Source organism: Pelmatolapia mariae, linkage group LG7 (assembly GCF_036321145.2).
Source record: "Pelmatolapia mariae isolate MD_Pm_ZW linkage group LG7, Pm_UMD_F_2, whole genome shotgun sequence".
Classification (NCBI taxonomy): domain Eukaryota; kingdom Metazoa; phylum Chordata; class Actinopteri; order Cichliformes; family Cichlidae; genus Pelmatolapia; species Pelmatolapia mariae.
The window spans coordinates 53,111,427-53,137,314 of record NC_086233.1 but is presented as its reverse complement, the minus strand read 5'-3'; the positions used below and the strand labels follow the sequence as shown (position 1 = coordinate 53,137,314).

Here is a 25,888-nt window from a genome sequence, read left to right as displayed (position 1 = left end):
GTTTTCCGATGATAAATCTGCCATTTACAAAATATAAAAGGTCCTCTGTGTGAAATTTGATTACAAGTGCTGAGCTGTTAGTAGAAAGTTTAAAATGTGACTTTCATAATTCCCTGGTCTTTAGCATAAAGGTCTACTTTACTTTCAGATCTCTGCTTTCACCTGCTGGACACTTTTAAAACTGCACCTTCAACCTTTGAGCGTTTCATTTTTATTTACTAGAAGCATCTTCCTCCCCCCCTTACAGGCAATCCATGTCGAGTTATCTAAACTTGTCAAAAGGCAGTCTGGAGGCAAAGAAACCCAAGAGTGGAAACCCAAACCAGCAGAGATGCTTGGAGACAATATTGCACCTTTCCTGATCCCATCTAAGAAGAAGCCATCTGTAAGCTGTGATTATATCTACTACTTTTTTTCTTTTTTTTTTTAATTGTGATTGCCACGAGTCTGGCATTGACTGGAACTACCATGGTGTTTTTGTTGTGTTTTAGGGAATTTCCTGGAAATTTATACTTGGAGCTCTGGTGGTGGCTCTGGGCAGTTTGGTGACGTCAATGATTTTGACTGCAAGAAACTGAAATCCTCTGCTGGAAGTAGTTCGAAGATCATCATCTTCATATGCAGAGTTTGGTCTCGAGTCATCTAATAAGTTTATATGAAAAGAGTTTTCTGCTGTTGATTCAACACGACAGCACTGGAGCCTGAACTAAAAAGCTCTCGTCTGAAAAACGAATAATAAAACAGAGTTCTCAGTAGGTTTCTGCTGATCGATACGACAGAAGTTTCTCAGCTTTCCAGTTCTGTCTGTTTCACTTGGAAAAAGGATTACGTTTCTCTTTGTCGTAAATAATGGGGCCTGGAAAATGTTCCGCTATCACAGATGTTCAACAAAAAAAATTAGTGGATGTGAGACTTTTGTAAAGAAAAACCCAGTTACAAGCAGTTTTATTTACACACAGTTCTCTGACACACTGATAAATCCTTCAATTAGTACAAGCGATAAAGCCGCAATACAGTATTGCTTACAGTGACGATGAAAACAAAAAAAATGTAATATTTTTCCCCCTCTTATGCAACTCTAGAAAAGAAATCTGGGAAAAAAAAAAATAGTGCATTGATCGAAAAAAATATGTGTTTGTGTATCTGGCAGTTACAGTTAAAATACTTACATTAAATCAAAATGTAAACACTATTGCTTATTTTATAAAATAACCTAACAAATAAATAAAACGTTTTAAAAGAAATATACTGTTGTACATTTATATTTGCACATGTGCAATATTCCCACAATATAAACCTTCATTTTGATCAAATAATAAAAGTACATTTAGGATTTTTATAGTAACACATATAACAGTTTTTAAAATTTGACATTTATTAAATAAAAGTAGCACATTGTCCTTCGTTGCTCTGTACAGACATCAGTCGTCTACAGTCCACAGCAGTTGTTAAGAGTTTTCTTTGGGCTGATTTGATTCAGTCTGACCTGAGAGTCTGACTGCGGCCTCAGTTTGACATTTTTCTTCACTTCTCTGTGTGAAAGTAAAAAGGCAGGAGTGTTGCCACGGGTTACCAAGCAAAAAAGAAGCAAAGAAATTAACTCAAACTCTCTCTCCGACCTCCTACCTTGCCAGATGAAGCACAGCCTCTGTGATGTTTGTACCCTCTTTGGCACTCGTTTCGCAGAACAAGGCACCATACGTCTGGAAGCAAAGCACCGACATCCCTGAGTGCAGTCAGTTTACTTAGACACCTTAGACGCCAGGTGTCTGTATAAATACTTTTCCACTAGGTGAAATGGAGAAAAAAAACAACACACCTTGGCCAACTTTTCACCATGCAAACTGCTCACACAGCTTCCCTCAGGAAGCTCCCCTCGGAGGTCCACCTTGTTTCCAATAACACACATGGGTATTTTCTCCTCTGCTGACTCCTTAATAGAAACAAAGCAGACGATAAATTCTGTTCCTACTTTTTAAATAGTGTTTCTTTTGTCATCTTTTCAACAACTGATCGTCACCGCTGCAGTTACCTGGATCTGATCCACCCATGCTCTGACGTTAAGGAAGCTGCTTTCTGAAGTCACGTCATAGAGCAGCAGGACTCCGTGAGCTTTACGGAAGTAAGACCTGGCAATACTACGAAACCTAAAATAAACATAAAAACTCATTTTACTCTAGTGTCTTTTAATTGAGTCAATAATTAAAGAGGTTTACATGTGTTAGAACCAAAATGATAGCACCACATTTTCACAGTTTTCATTAAAAAGTTCTCATGGAGGTGCTGTACCTCTCCTGCCCAGCCGTGTCCCAGATCTGCAGATTTGTCTTCTCGCCATCCACCAACATCCTCTTCATTTGGAAATCAACCCCTGGGAACAAACAAGAAAAGAAAAAAAAGCAGATTTAAATGTCTGAGATCAAGTGAGTGCCAGTGTTTAATCAAAAGATATGTTTGCCATGGCACCCACCCAGTGTTGTCTGAATATCATCTCTGAACTCGTTAAGGGTCAGTCTCAGCAGGAAGCTGGACTTCCCCGCTCCTGCGTCTCCCGCTAAAACCAGGCGGTACATCGGGGTGGGCTCCTCACATTCTTCCATGTCTGCTTCCAACGGCTGCTTAAAGGGAGCATAAGATAACAAGATTACCCAACACTGACCATATAAAGCAAGCATCATTTAGTTACCTTTCAGAAATGAGACTACGCAGCACACAAAACTAAAATTAAAATCAATAAAAAATTACAAAAAAGAGCAACGCTAAACACAACACCAAAGAAGAAACCAAAGGAAAAGTGGAAATGCAAAAAATTAAAATCAAGAACCGGTTTACCTTTGGAGAAAAGGCAGATAAACGTCTTCGTAGGGAAGAAGCGATGGAGGTGGCCATACTCGGCGCCATTGACACGGCAGCTTCAGATTTCACTTCTGATATCTGTAAGAAAAACACAAATTCAATGTCCCGAGAGCAGAGGAGCGTATTGGCATCGAGCGATCCTGGACCTGTCCCCCACCTCCATGTCAGATGGGACACACGAGTAACTGAAGTGCACAGTTTCCACTGAGCTTCTGCTGTCGTCGCTGTCATAGTCACTGCCCGAGCTCTCAGCTGTGTCCATCGGCAGGGAGACCCCACTGTCCAGGTATTTATCGGCCCAGGTGGCCACATGAGAGTAGGTCAGTTTGCTCGGGACCTCCAAGCTGTACGAAAACACCCGACGCAAACTATGGCTTTAGATGTGACAATTAAGTGCGTAGACATCAATCGGCAGAGGCATACAGGTGTGTAAAAATCTTTATATACCCGCTATGGTTGAGCGTGCTCTGTCGGAGGGGTTTCATTCTCCTGGCTGGGATTTCATTTTGGGGAGACAGCTGTTGAGCAGATTAGGAAAGTCAGGGAGGAAAAAAAAAAAACCTTTAACTCATGAAAACAGTTGACTGTGAGCTTCTACCTGACAGAGCCAGAGGGTATAGGGAAATATGCTATTAGAAGAAAAGAGACTTACCCTTCTTTTAGCTGCAACTGCTTCACTTGCCAATGCCGAGCGCAGGTCGTCATTACTGTCATACAGCTTTTTATTCAGTTCCCTAATGAGGCATTTAAGGAAATATGTGGGAGTCACTTACACATACAATTATTGCACTTCCTTACTTTATTGTACGTGATTGTCGAGCAGTCGAACACTCCTTATAGATGGTCAGTCAATGCTATTGTTTGTGTGTAGTTTTTATTCTAAAGACATAATTTAAACAAGCACGCAACATCCCCAGGAGCGGCATACCTTTGGCCACTTTAGTAGCTGTCCAGTGAATTCACAGTGAGACGGCACAGAGTACAACTGAATAAACGGTGAAAGAACCCACGAGCGTTCACATTAGTCTGCCTTAAAGGTTTTACCATTTACCTAATAAAATCAGTCATTATGCAAATAGCAAAAATCCAGCTATTCTGTTACCCCCAGTTAGTCCAGATAAGTGGCAGACTCATACAACTAGATTAGAAAGATTAGAGGCATTTAGGAGGTACTTGGCTCTTCTATTATATCGTATGGAGAACAATAAATATTTGCATGAACTTGGATTCTCAAATCCAAGTTCATGTTGTTTATATAGAGCTCATAAATGTAAAACAGGAGTGACACTGTCAAACCTGTGCTCTTTATTTACTCACGTAGAAGAGCTTGAAAGTACTGACTCGAGTCATTACATTTAAAAAGTCAGCATAAACACATTATTATGAGCAAAGGCAGACTTACTGGAGAATCTGAATCTGACTGGAGTACGACTGGTATTCCATAGCCATCCTCTTCAAATCTTCCGTTTCTCTGTGAAAGGACGCACACACGTTATATGGATTGTGGTTTCTGAACGTAAGAATCGTCACGTCACGTCTGACAATAGCTTTACTGTTCATGTTGAGCTTTCTGATCCGCATACAGGTTCTTCAGCTTGTCCAGCTCTGAGTGCAGGATGGCGATGTTTGTCTGGGCTTGCAGAAGAGAGCCGCGTAGCTGCTCGTTCTCCTGTGAGGAGATTCGGCCAATGACAACATAAAAATAAAGATAAAAACATTTTGGGATTTATTGGACTAATCTTGTAGTTTGACTTACGTGTGAGAGATCGCTGATTTGTCCGCTCAGTCTGAGCATCTCTTCCTTTGAATGGTTCAGTTCAGAGTCTTCTTTACTCTTAAATCAATTTTAAAAAAACAAAAGCAGTTACATTAAGATTTGGTTAAACAGTTTTACATTTTAATTATATGAAGCAAAGAAAAGCCAAAATACAAAGTAACAGCCACCAGATCTTTTATTGTGAAAGAATGAAACACCAGCAGTTCAGAGTTTAGACATTTTTATATATAAAGTTCAAAAAATTAAAATAAAGGATGATTTTTTTTTTAAGAGAATTGAAACTCATTTGTAGCAAACAGGATGTTTTACAGTTTAAAATGGCCTGATGCTGCGATTTAGAAACACTGTTGACTGTTTCTAAATTAAACACACAGCCTTGCCTCCAATCTCTTGAAACGTACCATCTTATATCCATCAAACTGTATGCTCACAATAAGTTAACGCTGTGTAAGAGCAGCTGATCTATCACGCTCACCATCTACAGGACAAGGAAACCAACTGCTTCCACTATACTGTATGTGCTAAGCAGACATTTGGTACTACTGCAATACAGATGAGTCTTACTATTAAAGCTACACAGTACTCCAATTACATGTCTTACATAATAACCTAATTGCATTTTTTTGTTTACTTTGCAAGTTCAAGTAATAATGTCTCGTCTTCCTTGTTGATAGGAAATTATTAACCAGGAATTACTGTCAAAAACTGAAGTAAAGGTGTTTTTAAGATGACTTCTGCTGAAGGTTTAAATTCAAAAAGGCTTAAGTGAATCATCAGAGAGTCTTTATTTGACTGGGCTGATGTTGATCACCATCCACAATAGTCACAGACACTGGAAATTTGTCTGACACAACATATGCTGCATGAGGTGGCAATCATATTTTTTGCATTGTGGACACCAAAATGCTAGTGTGGCCTGTAGATTAACTACAGTAAGCCACATAGAGGTTTGTGACACAGTAGCTTCTTAAAGGCTTTTAAACAGCTGGGTACTGTAACACTAATTACAATTCTAAAAAAATCATTTGATATTTTTGCAAAGAGCTGCTTCATGTGTTTAATCAAAAAACGCAAAATTACTCCCATTCCATTGGGGAGTGGCAGGAGTGACAGAAACAGCATGTGGCTTGGCTGTGAATAGGCAGTAGTCAACATAAAGGGGTTACATATAGGTTTTTTTCGTTTTTAAATGACCCGTTTTGCAGGCATCCTTATGACTCTGCATTATCAAACATGATCTGTTCTATAGTCTATATCAGGTCAGTCCTTTTTGCCAGTTGAAATAATTTCATAGAACTGTTATATTTGTTGCAGTTTCTCAGTCCCTCTTTGCCACACCTCTCTTTAAAAAAGATTTGTTTTTATCTCAGCGAGTCTTTTTGCCAGGACAATTAAAAGCATATCTAAAAGTCCAAAAACTGATGTCAGCTTCTATCTTGTGACAGGAAAGTTAAAAATCACACGCATACATAACTCCCGTGAGCTATATCTGACAAATTATGACAACAAGTGCTTTACAACACTTTAAAGTCGATAATTTTCAGCAGACACTGGCAATCACTGTTTGACATGACACAGGGACAACTCGCAACCAGAAGCCAAAAAAAAAAGGTTTTGGCCAGTTCCTGCTTTAAATGCATGTGGAGTGAATTTCTGGCTTCACTTTTTATGCCTCATTTACTCTATGCATTTAAATGCCTCCAGCATGGTTCGATTGCACAGTACGGGTAGTGTCTATACAATGTGCGCTTTTACATCTATGTTAATGCGCGTAATATGAAGCCTTAGAATGAGCGCAGCTAGTCTCCAAAATACACACAACTCTCTCTCTCTTAATTATGCTTTCCCTCTTTTTTTGTCCCCTCCTTTATTCAATTCATCTTTCCTCTATATTTTTATTCACTATTCAAATCACCAAGGCCAACTTATTGTGTAGCTAACCACAAATGTGTATGTTTACATTTCATTTTGTGCTACGTCTAATGTGAACGGAGAAGCAAAATGCACGAGTAAAAAGTCTGTTTTTAAGCGAAATCTTGACATTTTCTGGAAATACTGTCATTTGTGGATGAAAGGTAGTGAGCAAGACTTTATCTGTCTGCACGGTCCATCACACTTTCCCAGAAAGCAAGCAGCAGCAGCTAGACATCCTACAAGAGCTTGTGTGTTGCTTTTCAGATACAGAGGCTTTCTTCTCTTTTTGTATGTTGTTAGAGAACATCATGGGGGAACAAAGTAGATAGCTGTCTGTGAAATACGAAAGAAAAAAAACCCCACAACCTACCTTTAACAGTCTTTCCACAGTGGCATGCAGGTCTGCAACTTCATTCTCATGCCTCCTCTGCAAGCCAGCCATAATTTCTTCCATTTTCTTTCTCTCCTGTGAAACCGAAGCAGTTAGAAGTGCAGGCCAGCTCAGGCCTTGAAGAGGGGCTTTCATGTGACTTTACAGAGGCTCTTTGTGAGAACACATGTAACTAGCTGCTGTGGGCTGTGCCACAAATTTGCAGGTAGCTCACATGAAATACTGAGGAATGCGTGCAATCTTTCCACTTCAACAGGGAATCAAATGCAATCATTTAGTCCACTTGTCTGCGTGCTGTTTATTGATTAAATACGCTGGCTTTCATGATGAAATTTCTTACGTTTAACTTCTAAGTATTGAAGTAAATCACAGGAGCAACGCTTCACATACTATGAACCCTGCAGCTATTCCACTCACCTCGTCTCTCACCCTCTCCTCCGTCCTAGCGAGATGTTGTTGTATATCGTCCTCCAGCTCTGTCAGCTGACTGTGATTTAAGCCCTCGGCTCTGTTTGAACAGAAAAGTCTGTTTGAGTCCATCCTGGCAGCTTCAAGCACGCTCAGTCAAAGCAGATCCTCCAACAGTAATCCGAATACAAAAATGAGCAGCACAAAAAAACAGAAGAGTCCATTTACTTGATCTAGCTGACTGATTTGACTTGAAACCTGCCACACTTGTGGCTTCGCTCTTCAGCTCAGACAACACGTGAGCCAACCAGAGTCGAGGGAGGGACAGAATTTCAAAACAAGACTCCACAGGTGATTGCTACTGAGGTACTGATTACTGCCAGTGGAGTTTCTTAATTAGATGCCCACACACATTTATTCTACTTTAGTTTATGTGGGGAAAAGGTTACTTTATAGATACACATATAGATACAACTAATGGAAACAGATGGAAATACCCAAGCTATGAAACAATTAAACAACTGGGAAGGGCAGCAAATTTTAGTCTTCCTACTTCCTTGAGAAAGGAATGTTAACTTTCCCATTCCATGCAATTAGTGAAGCACACAAAGCTCTTAGAGACACACTCACTTTTGTTTGTATGACAGAGATTCCATGGCTTAACAGACTGTCTTTACAGGAAATTATTAAAAAGGCTGAAGTCAAACCTTGATTAACCCTTTAAGACACAAACTACTAAAGTCACAGTTTGGCTACTCAAAGTAAGCAGTCAGGAGTGGTTGTAGACCTTAAGCAGCATCAACTTTTTTGTAAAAACATCCATCTTCTTCTGCTTATCCAGGTCAGGGTTGCAGGGGGGCTGGAGCCTATCCCTAACACATAGAGACAGACAACCATTCGAACTCACGTTCACACCTACGAGTGTCACTACTAAGAAAAACATCAGATAAAGCTGCAGATTTACAGAGCAGATAAACAAAGGGGGAAAAGATGAGATAGTTAAGTCTCGGCTGATGGGTGTTACCCATGGTGCAATATTTCTTCACTCACCCACTTTCACTCTCTATGTATTTATGCACCACTTTGCATTCAATTATTAGTTTTTATTAATCTCTGGCTCGCTTGCACAGTGTGTCTTTTATCCTGTCTTCCTGTTAAAAAGGAATTTTTTCTTCCCACTGACACTAAGTGCTTGCTCATAGGGGTTTTCTCTTTATTAGTGTTGGGGGTTTACCTTACAAAAATCCTTCAGGCAACTGTTGTGATTTAGCACTACATAAATAAAACTGAATTGACTACAAAGGAGCTGCAGGAAAGTTTGGCATTCAATGGAGCAGCAGCATGATGCATGGACAGGGTCTACAGAGAAGAGAATTGAACCTAAAAAAGATGATTTCTTTAAATTTAGGGTTAGCGTCCTCAAAACAAAGCACAAAAAAGCCCCTCACAATCCCCTCATTTGGAGAGTACAGGAATCGGTGGTATTTAGAGCTCGCTATACCTGCAACACAGCATAAAATACTTCAAAACTTTAAATGATCTGAAGGTAAAAGTGGTTGAATATCTCACAAAAAGACTTTGTTGCATAAAAGGAAGTTTTTGTGTCAGGAGGCGATTCAGAAGCACAGTTTGACACCCACGTCAGAGGAGGATAGAGGAAGACCTTGTGTATGCACACCACTGGCAGTGTTATACCAAGAACACCCAATTCCAAATCACAAAGGTGCTTTTATTATTATTATTTTTTTTCTATTTCAGGACAGTGACTGATGAGCCAGCTGACAGATGGCATATGAGACTGCAGCAGCAACAGAGGAGTCAACTAGCAGTTAGACCTCCACTAATCAGAACTGTTGAAATCTGCACAGATTCACAGTCTGCCCAAATAGACATGTAACTCTGCTGTTGTCTCTAGCTCATTTGGGGAAAACAATTACAATACATTAGCTTAAGAAATATGCAAATTGCACACTGACAAAAGTAGTGAAGACCAGAGGGTTAAACACTTAGCAGCTTCAGCAGTAAGATAGTAAACCAGATTAAAAATGCACTTGAACTGCATCCACAAGAGGGCAGCAGGTCACCACTACATGTTTATTACATTCAAAAAGGATTATTGACCTGGATTAACCTGGATTATTTATTACACATTGCAAGGGTTCATTCACTTTTAAATGCAGCCATTGAACGCCACTTCATATCTGCTCATATCATCACTGGGATCCATGTGCTGTGACTTCCTGCTGATTGTTATATACTGATTTGACTTTACAAGTTCCTCCTAAATCTACTGACCACACGCAGGACAGTTGCTCTTACCGCTTCAGACTGGTTTCAAGCTGTTCACACTGAAGTCTGCTGTCCAGGCTTTGGCTGATCAGGGAGTGGATGAGTTCCTCATACTGCTGCAGGAGAGTCATGTTTGCAGAGGAATGAATGCCCTTGTAAAGATCAGCCAGCTGCTCCCTGAAACTATGACAAACACAACAGTTAGTAACCACCTGCTGACTGACATTTTTTCAGTTGCATACTTTGACTAAAATATGGTTTTAGCAGCAAATTATAAACTCCTGGAGGGCTAAAAGATAGGTGTTAAAAGTTGATCGTTTCAGAAAGAGAAAGCAGTGCAACAGACCATTCATGATGGATATCCGCTGTGGAATAAATGGGTGAAACAAAAAGGTAGAGGTAAACATCTTTTGGCAAAATATTGTTATATATAGTTAGTGCTGTAATTTCTGTTTCAACCCTTCAATTAAAAGATAAAAGTCTGTACATAAGTCTGTATCTTGAGTGTTTGAAATCTACTCTGATGTGGTGTACAGAGCTACGTTTAGGACATTTTTCTCAGTGTTAAAAAGTTTCTAGATCTCATTAGTATACAGTAAGATAGCAAAATCTATCTTTTCTAGTTTTGGAGAAGATCTATACAGATCTAAAACATTTTGGGTTTCTGTGTGTCACTGATCACCATTAGAGAAAACTGTGAAAACTTCCATTTAGAAATAATGTAACAAATATAATGCCAAGCTGAGCTCTGCTTAAAGATAGTTGCATTTTTTAAACTATATTTTTCTGTATGGTTTTCTTTGTTTCTTTCTACAGTGTTGAATCACATAATACAATACTGAAATGTAACTTATTACAAATACTAATATTTTACTTTGAGTATAGTTTGAATGTCCTTAAATGTTCAATACAAATATTGCACTTTGTATTCCATACCATTTAATGTAAAGCTATTTATTTCTATCATTGTTATTGTTATTAATAATAATAATAATAATAATGATAATAATAATATTTAATAATAATATTTAACATATAGAATTATAGTAAGTAATGAAAATTGCCAGATGGTGCTAAAATGATTTATGCATTAATTAAGACTTCATCGTGCGTGAAATCATATACTTACATCCAAACCATAAACTGGCCTGATCTCTCCCTTAAGTCATAGAGCCACACACATTTCTCCCAGCCAGTCATGGGATCTAACCCCTAAATGACAACCCTACATACAAATGAAAACTTGAAAAAAAGTCACAAATGTAACAAAGTCTCTTTTTTTCCAAGTCTTTCGCTGAGTGCCCTGATATCAGTTAATCAGTAATAGTCCAGCAATGTAATTGTGCATAGTACTTTAGGCATTTTAGGTATATTTAGTACTTAGAATGAACTTTACCACTTTGACCACTTTGCAAGAAACCTATTCAGTATAAACCACTATTTGAACTCATGTGCGTCAGCAGTTTTTAATACATCGCATGTTTTTCTGACAAATATTCTGATTTCCTGTACTTCCCTCCAGCTTCCTCTCGGTTCCGAGTGGCATCCCATTTAAAAATCCTTTAAACGCCCCTGCAACTAAGAACGATGACATCAGTAACGATACAAAAGTTATGGGACGTAGACACTGAGCTAAGTATATAGTTATTATCTTAGTATATACGTCCAGTGTTGTTTGATTACATTACAGCTGTATATCGTTTTTAAGGGTGAGCTTGTTTATTCTTCCAGTACACACCTGTACCGCATGACTAATCAGTGCAGCACAAAGCTAACAGTGGGGCAGCAGTACCCACTGGCCAGGTAATTTCCAGCCAGATGGCAGGTAAAGCAAACTAAGCTTCCCGGATGTGAGTTTACCTTTCGGTAAGGATGGATTTCGCATCTGCCTTGTCTTCAAACTCTTCCCAGGGGGAGTCTTGTGCTTGGGATGCCCCTGCGCCGAAAGACGCCAGATCCAGAGTCTCCGAAACCTCCTGAAACCTGGAGGAAAACCTGTTGTAGTCGATGTATCCGTCTTCGTGCGGGTCAAACTTGTCAAACAGAGTCCCTATCTCGGTTTCAGGGACGCTGAGCTCCCGGCAGACTACAGTAAAGTCCTCGTACTCGATCTTACCGGACTTGTTCACGTCGCAAACAGAGAATAATCTCCGAAGGCTGGGTCGCTCCATAGTTACTGGTTTAAAAATAAAGTATAATCCAGAAAATGTTAAAATTTAACAAACTTGAGCCAAAATAAAAGCCCCCACCATCGTCTCAGAGTTGCTGTAGAGGATTGGTCCAAACCTGCCTGTAGGCGGGTACCAGCCGAATCAATGGACCTTAATGTGCCTCCTCGTTTGGCTTGGACTGGAGTTAGATGTCATGTATGTTTGCAGTGACGCTGCGATATAATAGAACTACAACAGACAACGCAGGTGCTGACCTGTGTTTGCCTTTAAGGTGTGTGTGCTCCATGTGAGAGTTTTATCAGATAACCTGCGCACCATTGTTTGGCTGGGTTTGCAGAGTTTCTGACAACACCCTGAGAGGAAAAGCTGTAACCTGTGCTCAGAGTTGGGGCCCACAGTTTGTTCCAGCTGCGACTGCAGCAGCATTTTTAAGTCAGTGACCACTTATTTAGAATAAGTGTTCCTTGAAATAACAACATACCTAATCAGCCAATCACATGGCAGCAACTTAGTGCATTTAGGTATGTAGGCACCAATTGTGAAAGTTTGGGGGTTTGCAGATAACATTCCAAGAAAGATAAAATATCTGCTTCAAGCTAATAGTATGAAAACGGGAAATAAACCATGTTATAACGAAGTAATGCAGAAGAGCGTCTCTGAGCCCAACATGATGAATTTTGAAGCAGATGAGCTACAGCAGCAAAGGATCACACCGACCTCTGTTCCTGACAGCCACAAATAGAAAACTAAGGCTATAAATCACACAGGTTCACCAAAATGGGACAAGAGAAAAGTGGAGCTATTGCTTTGTTCTGTTTTTGCTGCAAATTTCAGATGGTAGGGTCAGAATTTCGGGTAAACAACATGAGAGCATGAATCCATCCTCCTTGGTAATTAGTGGTTCAGGCTGATGGGGGTATAATGGTGTGGGGGATGTTTCCCTGGTTGCCCTAGTACCAACTCAAGCTGGAATACCTGAAACTTAGTAAAGCTGCTGAATATCAGTATCTCGGGTTAATTTTGAACGGCACTTACTATTGTATTAGTTGCAACATATCAGATGGTGCTGCCGCCATGCGGTAAAAAGAGAACTTACAGTTTATTAATTCTGTTTATGGTGGCAGTCCATAAATAATACATTTTAAGGTAGGAGGGAGGGGCGATTTAAATCGGACCTAGGTCCGTGATTCACAGTCACTTCAACGCGCTTTATATTGTAAGGTAAAGACCTTACAATAACACAGGGACAATCCCAATAATCAAATGATCCCTTAATGAGCAAGCACTTGGGAACAGTGGGAAAGGAAAGCTCCCTTTTAACCAGTTGGAGGTTAAATAAACAAATTTCTACCAGAAAATAATACAAAAAGGTATCAAATTGGTATTTGCATCAAATGTTAGATGCTAAAAAATAAAATTTCTTGCATATGGACCCATTAAAACCCAGATTTGAGGTCTTCCACTACAACGCTCTTGTAAAAACCTGCACCATTGTCTGAAAGGAAATCGTTAACCTACTGAAATCATGAGCCTTTCAAATAACAAAAATCTCCATTTTATCTTTATTTGAAAAATTAAAATAAAGTGCTTTTTATATACAATACAAAAAGAAAGAAAACAGTAGTGATGTATGATACAAAAAAATACAATTCACAATATTTTTTACATTGGCAGCTGAATTTACAAAACAACTTTACATAAAAACTTGTTTACTTACAATACATGTTGACAAGAGTCTGAGCAACTTGTACTGTCACAAATAGAAGAAGGCCCGACTATAGTGGTTCAATAAGTGAGAGCAGACGACGATACTTTCACTGTGGCATTAATAGTGTAGGCTTGTATTCAAATAAAGAAAAACATATTCAGTACCTGCACATATTCGACTAAATCACTGCCACGCTGTATTTATTCTGCGCTTTGCAAATTTAATATTGTTCTGATGACAGCCGCTTCACCAAAAGCTGCCACTTATTGTTGTTTTTAATAACAGTCAAAGCATGAGTCTTTCATATTGCATGAGTGAATATAGCTGACTAGTCTTTGAAATTCAGTTTTGCAGTGCCATTTATACAAAATGTAATATAATACTAATGCTTATATTTTTTTTAATATTTAAAAAAAAAGAAAAGAAAAATCAGCCAGTGGTTATTTATGCACTACAGTTTAAGAATAAAATAGAATCCCTGACTGCGCTTGAAGCCACCCTAACAAAAATGTAAAATAAAACGACACCTCTCATGAGCACGTATTGGACAACATTGACACAATTAAATTACACGTATTCACGGTTTTGACGTGTTTTTTTGTTTTTTTTTTAAGTATGGCCAGTCCTGTCACACCTACAGTGTAGCATTTGACTCCAGAGCACTACTACCTGGTTAGTTTATTATCCCCAAGAGGCACATCTCTTGATTATTGTTTCAGAAGGCATTCTCCATTCCCACCCCTCCCCCCAAGGCAGATTTGTAACCAAATCCATAACCTGCAGTGTACTAAGGCTCTTAACATGATGTGCAAATCCTGTGCTTTCTGAGTCACGATGTATATGCCTTCCCTTTAGGTACGCATTTTTTCTGTTGTTGTTGTTGTGAAGTATTGATTTTGCTGGCTGGATCACAATACTAGAGCCATACTCAAGTAAGAATAAAAAATATTGGATGACATGAGAAATGCTTTCAAGTTACGCAATCATCTGATTTAGTTATATTAAAGCGAGAAAAATCAGTAAAATGAACAATTCCCCTGTTTATTACTGAATGACAATGAGAGTTATTGCCTTAATGGTTGCCTTTACAACCACCTAAGAGGCTGTTTTCTTCATTAACACTCTTCAGTTTATATTTATATCAAAGGTGGCAGTCTACAGGTGTGTTATGGAAATCACATTATTTTTAGGTGTTTGTTTTAGATTCAGTATGATTCAGTGACAGAACAGCTGTGAAAAAATGTCTCCATAAAATAACCATTTGGCCACATAATAATAATATTAATAATGATGATAATAAATATTTATAACCTTTCATCATGCTGCAATAAATGACCTGCCACAGATTTAACATTACCGTTCCGGGCGCTCGTCTTTTATCGTCTGTTTTTGTCATGCCGGCCTTTCAGAGCTGCATCATCTTTCTCCAGGAAACGCACCAAAATGGCTAAAATCTCTTGCATACTTGCGACTGCGGTGTAATGAGTGTGCGTCTCTTTGCGTGGGTGTGTGTTTGTAGTGCCACTGTATCTAAAGTAATTAACAGTGCCAACACCTTTGTGCTTACTCAGTCTCAAGGTGAGGTGTTTCTCGGTGTTTACCCCACTTCACATTATTTGCTTTGCATAGACTGCCTATCTCATGAAGAATAGCGTGATAATACCTGGAATGAGTCCCCCTCCCTTCCTTCCCTTTTATCACATTTGGTGAAAGAAAACCAAGAAAAATCTAACAACTTAAAGTCAGTCGTCATCAGACAAATATTTATACCTAGTAAAGATGGCAATACTTAAAAAGCACATTTCTCTCTTTTCTTGGAGTGCAGTGATTGAGGTGGTAAGAGTTTCTGCATTTCTGCTTTCATCTTTTCAGATTTCTTTGTTCTTGCTGTGTTTGAATTAACTCTAAAATAATGAGTGTACTTGTGTGAATGTACACAGGCTATCCTGTAAGAAACATTACAGGACTTTTTTAATATATATATATGTATATCTTGCCTGTCTTTGACTTGTTCGTGTGGATTCTGGTTTACCTTGCTACAGTACAGTACATAGTGCACAACCTCAGTGAAGGCTAAACTCTCGCAGAATGAAAATAAATCAGCAAACACTGCGTCAGGCGTCGTGTTCGAGCATCACTCTGCCTTTCAGAGTATTACCGGCATGTCATATGGACGGACTGTGAAAGGCAACTCTCTGAAATCTGTTCGCTAAATCGTGGTCACGATGCCATCTCAATGCTCGTTACATTCCCGTGAGCCGTACGTGAAAGTCTGAAGGCGAGCCGGAGCTTCTTCAGTGTGCTTCAAATGCACTTGAATAAGAGGGTGAGAGGAAAACGAAATAAAATGCACATGGACCACATCGACAGAATAAAAAAAGAAAGAAAAAGGAGCGAGAGAGAGAGTGCAAAATCTGTGTAATGTAAAGTCTCTCCACAAGAGTGCTGATTTTTCCCTCTTATGTTTTTGTCTTTCTCAACAAGTGCACTCTTTCCTTTGAGTTCAAAAGCAGTCACTCCATATAACATGAAGCCTGCCTCACACTATAGAGTCTTTAATCTCGGAGCCCAGCCTGACTCGAGGCCGGGGGCACGTGGGTGAAATCTCCACGTGGCTCTCTCTTAAGTTCAGAGGCCTCTTCTCCGATTCAGAGAAGCTCTTGCTGTTATCAGGTGACGAGCACTCGTGCGGTGGAGTGCTGCAGATGTAGTTGTCATTAAGGGTCTGGTACCCCTTGTGATCCGAAGCTGAGGTTGTGACTGTGTTGCCGTTGAGCGGCAAGTTTTCAGCGGGTTTCACCACTATTCTGGGCTTCTTCTGCTGCATGTTCGGGCACTCTCCCTCCTTCAGCATGGACTTCATGTGGTCACGGTTCCTGTAAACCACAAAAAGGGAGAAGACTACCAGGGAAAACACCAGGAGGGCGCATACAACGATCAGCTCGTTCCAGTAGGTCTTTGTGTTGATCTGCGGCGAGCGGGCCTCCCCTGGCAGGATGATGATTTCCTCCTGTGAGATCTGCGGCGTACGTGAACGGCCTGTCAAGGTGGTGCTCTCCTCCTTGGCTTCGCCTCTCACACAGTAGTTTGCCAGCAGCTGTCTGAAGCCCTCCTCCACTGACCAGCACTCGTATGTTTCCTGCTTGTCCGCTTGAGCTACCACCACCAGTCCCCCCTCCGGGCTGGGGTAATGGAAGTGACCTGCGCTCTCACTGAACTCCCACTTCCTTTCAGCCAAATTAGAGCGCAGCTTGCAGGGCAGTACTTTGAATGTGTTGGCTGGGATAATGATCAGCTGGCATGACGACATCCCTGCGGAAAGTCAAAGCGCAGATGAGTCAGGTATGGCGTGAAAAAAGGCTGTACCACTCTGCTGATGCAGAATAATAATGGTTTTTCAATCAACTCTCATTTTGAGAGGCATAGCACGGAAATGGAGAGTGCTCTGTAAATCTTAGAGAAGAGGAGGCCACATACGTGTAGGTGGAGGTCTGGCAAACCGTGGACTTGCCACAGTCTTATTGCAAATAGCTGATGTGTCTGCTTCATCTACATCCTGCCGCCAGGCACTGAAACACATACAATTAATCATAAATAATAATCATAATCTTTTTTTTTAAATGCACTCTCTCATCTAATATTTGCATATCACAGGCATAGACTGAATATAAAAGAAGGACAGAGCCCCTGGGCCTGAAAAGTGAATCGAGTGTGAAAGAGCTTTAAACCCGTGTTCTTTCTCATGTCCAGCAGGGGGCAAATCTGGGCGCAAACAGAAGATTGTAAAGCGGATTAAACAGTTTCCTAGTGGGTTTATAGTCTTAATTGCTAGTTTCCAGTCTTATTTAATACAACATGATGCTTGTTTGGTAAATTGTTTTCCTGTTTAGAGTAAAATACATGATTATTCGGGGTAGAGCATCCCTCATGCCTGGTTCATCAAGATGGTGACGATGAAATTGCCAAATTTGAGGCTTCAAACAGGACTTCAACCTTTTATGTACAGTTTATGATCACAGAAAGCCTTGGCTGCTAAAATAAATATTGTGCAGCGGGATACGTACTTGTTTGGTGTAGCACGTCTGACATCTACACATTGCTTCCCATTCCAGGCACAGTAAGGATCCCTGGAGAGGATGCACTCCCCACAGCTCTGATAATTAGTGCAGTTAGCTACTGAGACCTCCACCAGTTCAGAGAAAGAAGAAACATAGAGCTGACCCTGTGGATGACAGATGACAAAGAAGGGGACAGTCAGGAGGTGCCCCAATTACTGATACTGGGTTACTATTTTCATCCAGAGTCCTCTCTTTGTGACCCTGATCTAAATGTGGTAGATTTCTTTCATCCATTTTAAAAGGAATTCCTTTGCCCTGATCTACGGAAGCACATGCCAGGATTCAGGAAGTGTCACAAATCCAGCTGTTAAAACCCCAGCTGCAGATCCCCTGAGAGAAAGTTGCACGCAATTAGCTCACTAAACACGAGGTACGCTGCAGGCTGCGACTCTTAATGGCTCATGGAGTCTCTAAACTGCCAATAAATGAATTTACTGAGCTCATTAGTTTAAACCATGAGAAAGTGCTCTGAATTAAATCAAACTGTTTTCTTTCCGAACACCACGTGTACCTTTTCAGTGTCCAGCTCAATGTGCTGCACCGGCTGAGAGTCACGGAAGAGCACCATCTCTTCAATAATGTGCATCTTCTTGTTGACGTTAATGGCTTTATGAAGTCTCCCATCATCTGGAGAAGAGAGTTTAAGTGAAGTCAGATAAAACAAAGGTGCAGGTGAAGAGTGTTTGTGTTTGTGAGCGGTGAGCCGTTTACCTGTGCCAATGAAGAGCACGTTATACACCTTTTTAGCTGCTTGAACACGATGGACGGCGATCTGCGTGTAGCGGACATTGCGCTTGAGTAGCAGAGGCTGGCTGCGGATCACGCTGTCCATCAGGAAGTGGTCTTTGACAAAATTCAGCACCTTGTCTGGCATGAGCAACGAGGAGGAGATGCCCTGTTTTCTGGCAGCGTTTGTGATGCACTGGAAGACACAACAAACTTACTGCTTTACATGCTTTCCCCATACGTTCACTGGATAATGAAACCTACAGCTGCTGTACAGCACTTCTTTGTGTGTTTATTTTATTACCAGGTCGTTTCAGTGATTTGAGTTTGATAAGTCAGGAAATTAAACCTACAGTCGTTTGATAAGAATCATGTTTAGGAACTGGAGACAAGTGATGCCTGTCTAAAAGATATCTGCTCAAGCCTCTATCAGCAGTCACAAATGGGAACAACCTAGAGACCTCATGCAGCTGAAGAGACAAAGTACAGAGTAGTGACATGTGCAGGATGTGTCTACTGGGTTTTCCAGCAGAGGGCAGCAGGAAAGCACTCACCGCTCCAGGCCGAGGCTCTGGCACCGGATGGTTGTAAGTATACCACTGCTGGGTTTCGCGGTTAACCTCACGGTATCGCCCGTTGAACGCCTTTTCTACCTGGTCCATAGTGAAGGAGCACACTGCAGAGCTTCCTGATGCACCTTTGTACCTTTTATAGGACATAAACAATTGACAGACGATTACAATCTTTCAAACTTGTAAAGCCTTGAAAGAAGCTGTACGTAAACATAGAGATAATACAGTGAAAATCCACCAAAACAGATGGAAAAATGGTAGTTAAGTCCTGTTACACTCTTCTTTGCTTGACAGTAAATTTTATACATACATTTTATATTTAAATAACAATTCTCATCTATCACAGATCGTTGAAAAACATGATTAAATACATATTTAATCAGTAATCTAAATGTTACGAATAAGATCAAGATGCTTGTCTTGATCTTCCTGGTGTTCATAATGGTTTAAATCTCCACAGCCTTCACAAACACAATCAGGTATGCCACTGTTTTTCATTTTATAATCCCTCATGTGTGTCAAATAATTACCTTAAAGGTGTCTGTACATTTATTTCATTGTTATGTTAATCAAAAGATTTAAAAGCTCTCACCACTGAGAGGTGAAGACTCCATAAAACACTGTGTTCTTCCAGTCCTCGGGACTGGGTGTGAGCACAAACATGTCTTGGATTATGTTGAAGGGAAAGCCGTCATCGGGCAGAGAACACAAGAGCTGAGCCTTCAGGAACGTCGTCCATTTCTTCTGCAGCACCCTTTCACCTCCAACGTCACCCTGCAACACAATAACTGTTGATTAGGAGGGGGCTTTTTTCCAGCACGAAGCGCTGCAGTATGAGATCTGACACCTGAGGTCAGTATAGACAATATCTTCACACAGTTTGACACACAAGTGTGATTTGAAGGGATCTGACAGATCTGCGGTGCAAATTCTGAAATGATGATATGCACCACATGGTACACTGCAAAAACATACTATAACATGCCTTTGATCAGGGGTGTCAAACATTAGGCCTGGGGGCCCATTGCATGAGTTTGGAAAATTGAGGGGAAACAGAGATTGGACTTTTAACTGTATTTAAGTTTTACAGCGTTTCCTGGTGATCAAAACCTCCCCTATGGCCATTTATACTACATTAAAGTAATTAAGTAACCGATAAACAATTAAATGAAAGGGACATTCTTTGTGAATTCAAGCCCAAATAGTTGTGCTAATACACTTTACTTCTATCGTGTAGAAAAACTAAGGTGTTGTTGAAATTACACTGCTTTTTTATTAGATTAAGATACCACAGAGATTAAATGTGTATTTAGTGTAGTTAAACTTCTTTACACTGACAGGAAAGGAAGTTTCACTGGTCGAGTGATTGAAGTGGGCTACATGTGGCCCACCGTGTAAAATGAGTTTAACATCCCTGCCTTAGACACTGTATGTTATAATGTGTAAGGAAATACATTCTGCTGTCTTTGTTTTCCTTCTTTGTGACAAAAACAAAAACAGAGAGCGCCCTGTCCAAAGGTGAATTTGTTCAAATTGACGTAACTGAAAAACATTAACCTCCTCGTAAAACCACAATGAGCTAAATCAATTGAGCCTGCAACACAGTTACAACCCCGAGGCAGAAGACTTCTAGGTCATGAAAACAATATACATCATCACAACTGGCATAGATAAAAAAAACACTTGGGGCTTAGAGGAGGGCAAATGCTTTTAAATGAAAAAGAAGAAGCATTGCTCTCTGACAATCCTCCTTGACTGATACTGCTGCTGTGATTCACCGCCTTTGGCACGAGCCTTCAAATTGCTATGAGGGATGTGGGACCTCTTTGACATGCAGACTAATTAGGATGCACAGATTTGTATGATAGAATATCAGTGCAAACTGGAGAGTAAATACATCTTGGCGCTTCAGTGTGAATGCCATTTACAGTATGTGATATGTATATATAACTGTTTGATGAGGTGTTACAGGTCTCAGGAAGGTGATTGTACATCAAGAGCTAAATTAAAGAGCTTAATTTAGTTTTGTAAAGAGACAATCTGTTTATCATAGCTCTAACAAGCTCAAAGTTCGCCGTTGTAATCAGTTTTGAAGCTCTCCAGAGGACCAAGAGAAATGCTAAATGACCTAAACCACATAAAACGTCTTTAACATGAAGCTTCAATTGAGTCCACCTTAGCATAACATTAATCAGAGGAAGTGGCAGCACGGGATGGAAAGGGAAATGACACATGACCAAGACTGAGCTTCTGAAGCAATTACTTGTTGTAACCCAGGCAGATAATGAGCAACATATATATTCCCTGGTCCTTTGGGCTGAACCGAGTTTTATAATTCAGTGCCACTCTGGGCTTAAACTGACTTCTGAATAATTGAAGCAAATGCATCCATTCATTAATCCCTTGTAAAAGCACCCCTTGTTCAAAGGGCTGTTGAGAAAGCCATGAACATGGCGGGCGGTAATGGCTTCTTTCTGGGAAACGGAACAATCCTGCAAATGAGAACATGCTTTGTTGTGTTTGTTTCAACCAAAACATTGTTTATCATTCCATAGTTAGCCTCGATGAAGTGGAACTAAAGTAATAATAAACACCTGGATATACAGCAAGTATGGAGACGGCCGCCGACACAGTTAGTGAAGCAGGTTTTGGAAGACTAAAACTGGACGTGAATAATTTACTTGAACTGGCATTGCTGTAAAGTTTTACCGAGACTGACCGTTTGCCTCATTTTAAAGCTTTGTTATGCTTTATTTTTTCTTCAGCACTGCTTAAGAAGCTAAAAACCTTAAACATTATTGCCAATTTCCTTCTGGGTAATCTGTTCCATGTTGCATATTTTAACTGTACGTGAGAAAATTATCATCAAAATGCCACATGAGAAGAGTTATAATAGTTTTGATTTTTCTCTAATTAGCTTTTATTTTTATTTTGTTTTGACATTTAGTTTGGTTTCAGTTAGTTTCCAGAGTGGATTTGCTTGTTTTAGTTCAGTTTTTATTGTTTAAAAATATTTAGTTTAGTTTTTAATGGTATAACTTTCAATTCAATTTAGTTCAATTCATTTTTATTTATTTAGCGTCAAATCACAACAACAGTTGCCTCAAGATGCTTTATATTGTAAGGTAGACCCTACAATAATACATGCAGAGAAAAGGCCAACAATCATATGACCCCCTATGATCAAGCACTTTGGCGACAGAGGGAAGGAAAAACTCCCTTTTAACAGGAAGAAACCTCCGGCAGAACCAGGCTCAGGGAGGGGGTCCATCTGCCGCGACTGGTCAGCTTTAGTCTTTTTAATTATTACTCACAGTCTTGTTGACATTCATCAATGCCTCATCAGGAAAGCTTTGATAAAATGTTAGTATAAAACTAACAAATACTAAAACTTCCTATGTTAGAGTGTGCTTCTTATTCTTTTAGTTAATTAAAATAGTTTTTTTTAATCTAGTTTTACTAGTTGCTCCTGAGTCAATATTAATATTGTAATATTTGTCCTTTAAATGGATGTATGGAGAAAAAAAAAGGTGAATGAATGAATGGATGGACCCCCCCCCCTTCCATCTCAAACTCTCATCACTATTTTTCACCCTCTTCACACAGTGGTGAGTGTGATTGTTTTAGGAGAGCCAAACAGCAGTCTGATCTGGAGGACTGACTTCTCATTGCATAAATACTAATATAGAACTGCTTAAAAATGAACAAACACTGTGTGAGGTCCGCAGAAGGTGTCAAAGCATTTCTGCACACAGATCCCGCGCTTCAGTAATCCTAAGTGATTTGTAGTTGGATACTGAATCCTGTCTGAACGCAAATATTTGATGAAACACGATAAGAGCAGAGAGAGTGGATTTGGATAGAAAGGAATCAAACTGAGGCGAACGTGCAAGAAAAATGTTTTTCTGTAACAACAGCTCGTGCGTCACTGCCCAGAAGGACTCTGAGCTATAAGCAGCTTTCAGTAGACTACATACTGTACATTCTTGTATAGGTGCTGAGCACAAACAAACAAGCAAACTCCTTCCTGCTTTAATAGAATTCTATAGAGACAGCAGAGAGTACACATTACCCAAGGGTAAGAAAGCTGCTTTAGATGGACTATCTGCCTTGGAGCGTCGCTCACCTTACACACACGAGCAATGCGTGACACAATGGTGTTGTCAAAGAAATCAAACTCCTTCCCCGCTTCACTGAAGAAGAAGTAAATCTTATCATCATCGCCCACCGGGTTGCCCTTGGGAAGGCTCTCCTGTATGTAGGCAGAGCCAACAAAGGCTGGATCTGAAAGGAAACCAACAATACTGTCACAATGGGATCTAGGGACAGACATCCCTATTCCCATGGCAAACGCAGTCCAATTTCAACAGGGACTGACAGACTGCAGGTACACACTTTTTCATATTCATCATTTCAAGTGGTGCCACACTGTAAACTTCCCATTCAGTAGATTTGGTGCAAGCAGTTTGACAATGTCATTTATCTCAAATAAGACACAACAAAGAAAACATTGCCTTCCAGCTATTATACTGTACCTTGAAGCCAGTTAAGTGAGTTTTCTGTTTTTAGAGCTGTTCCTTGGCTTAGACTCTTGTAAATGATGGGTTCATTTCCTTGGAAATTACTGACTGTGCCAGTATACAGCTCTCCATCTGCAACAGGGTGAAGAAGACCATCGTAATAAGAGTACTTATCACAAGGGAATGGGCTTCTGCGTCACACGCGGTAATGAAATCCAGAGGTTATGCCACAGTTTGTCTTTATAGCATTTACCAAAGTACTTTACTGATTCCCACAGTGGCTTCTATAAATCCAAAACATTTAAGCGAGCCTGATTTTTATCAGCGGCTGACAGCCATCGTGAGACCTACCAGCCATGATGGCAGTGGACTTGTATTCAGGGTTGAATGGGCAGCGGCTCCGTCCATCCTCTGTAACAATCTCACCAGTATCGCTCTTGACAAGGGAGAAGTCTGTAGTGTTCTGGAGGAAACACACATACACACACACATCACATGTCACACGCTGAGTTTGAAGTAGAGCTGTAACCTGCTCTGACAGTGACCACAGACTCAAGTCTCACAGCGGAAAGGAGGTCAGTCTGTGTTTGCTAGAAACTGCAGCAAAGGTCACGTGTTTGTTTGTTATGGATCGCTCTAAAAGGCCTTAAAAGATTTGTAGAAAAGGATTGAAAACGACATTGATTCTTACATTATTCGATTACGTGCATTAAATATTTTTGATCCATTTCCCATAAGGCACAGGAGATAATAAAATAATGCACTTATATCGTATCTGGCCGGGCAGAGCCTGAGCCAGACTGCTAAGTGAGTTGAGAGGCAGGAAGCAGAATGCATCTCTTCCTCTAGAATCAAATAAATAAATCACATATAAAATCTTGCACCGGGGTAATCAGCTTTTCCAAAAACAAACAAATGGAACAGATTTTTTTTTTTAACCCTCTGGGGTCGCGGGACGCGCCGGCGCGTCAAAATCACATGACCAATTTAAGACGACACAGCTACAAGATGCAGCGAGTCAGAGTCTCCATTCCAACTTGGGTCGAAAGTGTGGACTTCAAACTATATACCAGTTTTTGAATTGTGTCGATAGGCCACGTAAAACCAGAGTTATGATAAGAAATACATGCGATGTTTTTTTCTGAACAAAACAGTGGTGTTTACAGCGGGAAGAACGGTAAAAACGGCATTTTCTACAGACAGCGCTAGCAAACACTCTCCGCTTGCGAGTGAAAAAAGAAAAAGAAAAAACACCCCTTCCCTATTGGTGTTAGAGTTTACCATGTCAGCCAATCAAAAAAATGATATGGCAACATGTGACATTTGGTTGTTTAGGGAGAAGGGGAAGTTTTTAGGAGTGACACCCGCGATGGAAAGCGGGCGAGCGAAAGAAAGAGAGAGAGCGAGTTTTCATATCTGAGACATTAGTGATGTTTAGCGTGTTTGGATGCTGTAGTTAGTGTGTTGTGTAGTTATTGTTTTGTATTGTGTGTCAGTTAGACTGCTGAATTTCATATTTTCTCCAAAAAAAGGCGTCAAAGGCAGATTCCAGTGTAAACGCTGTTCCCACATGGGAAACTGGACTGATGCACCTCCTGCAGTCAGACCTGCAGGGTTTAGGCCTATAGTGTTCTCCTCTGTCTTATACTGAACACAAACTACATTTTTTGGACTGGCACAAATAATTTGTGTGCCTTCTTATTTGATGCAGCACACCTGATTGTTCTGTCAATAGATTTAAATGGTTATATAAAAAACGCCTGAGGCCTTGGCTGCATTTTTAGGTAAATAGTACCATATAACTTTATTGTTTGCAAAACTTGTGCATAATTTTTAGAAATGTACAATTTCTATTTGCATTTCAAGTTATGAAAATGATTCGTTAAACATGTTTGTGGGTTTTACAGTAAAAAACATAACTTTTTTCTACTCGGATTTTGAATTTTTTGTCTGAATTTAGATCAACTGTGCTAATATAGTATACCAAAATGAAAAAATAACTCAAATTTCAGATATTTGAGGTTGTGCTGAAAATAATGATACCAAACAAGGCAAGAAAAACATATTTTAAATGTGAAATATAGAGGTAAAATCAAAAGTAGTCAAAAACGGCCAATTATACCCTGGACCCCAGAGGGTTAATATCCAAAACCAGGCGTGCTCAAATGTGGGCACTGCAACAGATGCATGCCCCTCCATTAAACACTTACTATGTAAGCACAGATGGGGCTGAAGGAATAGGTTCCACAAACGTACAGATGAGTGCTGTTCATGCGTAGTAAGATTTTGATGTAGTTGAAGCAATCCGTCTGTATTAGAAACACAGGGAAAAGTTCTATTAGAGTGATTGTTTTAATCAACTTCTTTCTTTTAAACTGTCCAGAAAGTCATTTTTCTTTTCATGCTCTAACATAGAACACTTTAGAGAAATTTGTGAA

At 40.0% G+C, this 25,888-nt stretch overlaps 3 protein-coding genes across 6 annotated transcripts in view; 1 reads left to right on the top strand and 2 right to left on the bottom strand.

Annotated features, from left to right (window-relative positions):
* Positions 1 to 1,140, top strand: part of fkbp16 (FKBP prolyl isomerase 16) — a 32,199-nt gene extending 31,059 nt beyond the window's left edge. The window contains exons 7-8 of the mRNA XM_063479703.1: positions 248 to 385; positions 492 to 1,140. Coding sequence (XP_063335773.1) covers positions 248 to 385; positions 492 to 578 — 225 coding nt within the window. The 3' untranslated portion in view covers positions 579 to 1,140. The remainder of the gene's footprint in view (positions 1 to 247; positions 386 to 491) is intronic.
* A 117-nt stretch (positions 1,141 to 1,257) lies between these two features.
* rasef2 (RAS and EF-hand domain containing 2) lies at positions 1,258 to 10,087 on the bottom strand. Of its 2 annotated transcripts, none has more exons than XM_065471371.1 (16): positions 9,666 to 10,087; positions 7,356 to 7,446; positions 6,918 to 7,013; positions 4,613 to 4,690; positions 4,410 to 4,525; positions 4,259 to 4,327; positions 3,509 to 3,590; positions 3,304 to 3,374; positions 3,014 to 3,200; positions 2,833 to 2,934; positions 2,471 to 2,618; positions 2,290 to 2,371; positions 2,033 to 2,147; positions 1,820 to 1,933; positions 1,627 to 1,703; positions 1,258 to 1,532 (listed from the first exon to the last, which is right to left on the bottom strand). In XM_065471371.1, the coding sequence occupies exons 1-16, from the start codon at positions 9,764 to 9,766 to the stop codon at positions 1,430 to 1,432; spliced, it is 1,632 nt and encodes a 543-aa protein (XP_065327443.1). In that variant the 5' UTR covers positions 9,767 to 10,087; the 3' UTR covers positions 1,258 to 1,429. The 2 variants fall into 2 exon arrangements, with proteins under 2 accessions (XP_065327443.1, XP_063335772.2); XM_063479702.2 differs by having other exon boundaries at positions 2,471 to 2,615.
* A 3,285-nt stretch (positions 10,088 to 13,372) lies between these two features.
* The window catches only part of sema4ba (sema domain, immunoglobulin domain (Ig), transmembrane domain (TM) and short cytoplasmic domain, (semaphorin) 4Ba), a 58,554-nt gene continuing 46,038 nt past the window's right edge, over positions 13,373 to 25,888 (bottom strand). For all 3 annotated transcript variants that reach the window (XM_063479700.1, XM_063479698.1, XM_063479701.1), the window contains exons 5-15: positions 25,661 to 25,759; positions 23,802 to 23,913; positions 23,466 to 23,582; positions 23,057 to 23,214; positions 19,523 to 19,704; positions 18,913 to 19,063; positions 18,344 to 18,554; positions 18,144 to 18,259; positions 17,579 to 17,736; positions 16,992 to 17,083; positions 13,373 to 16,826 (exon numbers count right to left, since the gene is read on the bottom strand). In XM_063479700.1, coding sequence (XP_063335770.1) covers positions 16,054 to 16,826; positions 16,992 to 17,083; positions 17,579 to 17,736; positions 18,144 to 18,259; positions 18,344 to 18,554; positions 18,913 to 19,063; positions 19,523 to 19,704; positions 23,057 to 23,214; positions 23,466 to 23,582; positions 23,802 to 23,913; positions 25,661 to 25,759 — 2,169 coding nt within the window. In that variant the 3' untranslated portion in view covers positions 13,373 to 16,053. The remainder of the gene's footprint in view (positions 16,827 to 16,991; positions 17,084 to 17,578; positions 17,737 to 18,143; positions 18,260 to 18,343; positions 18,555 to 18,912; positions 19,064 to 19,522; positions 19,705 to 23,056; positions 23,215 to 23,465; positions 23,583 to 23,801; positions 23,914 to 25,660; positions 25,760 to 25,888) is intronic.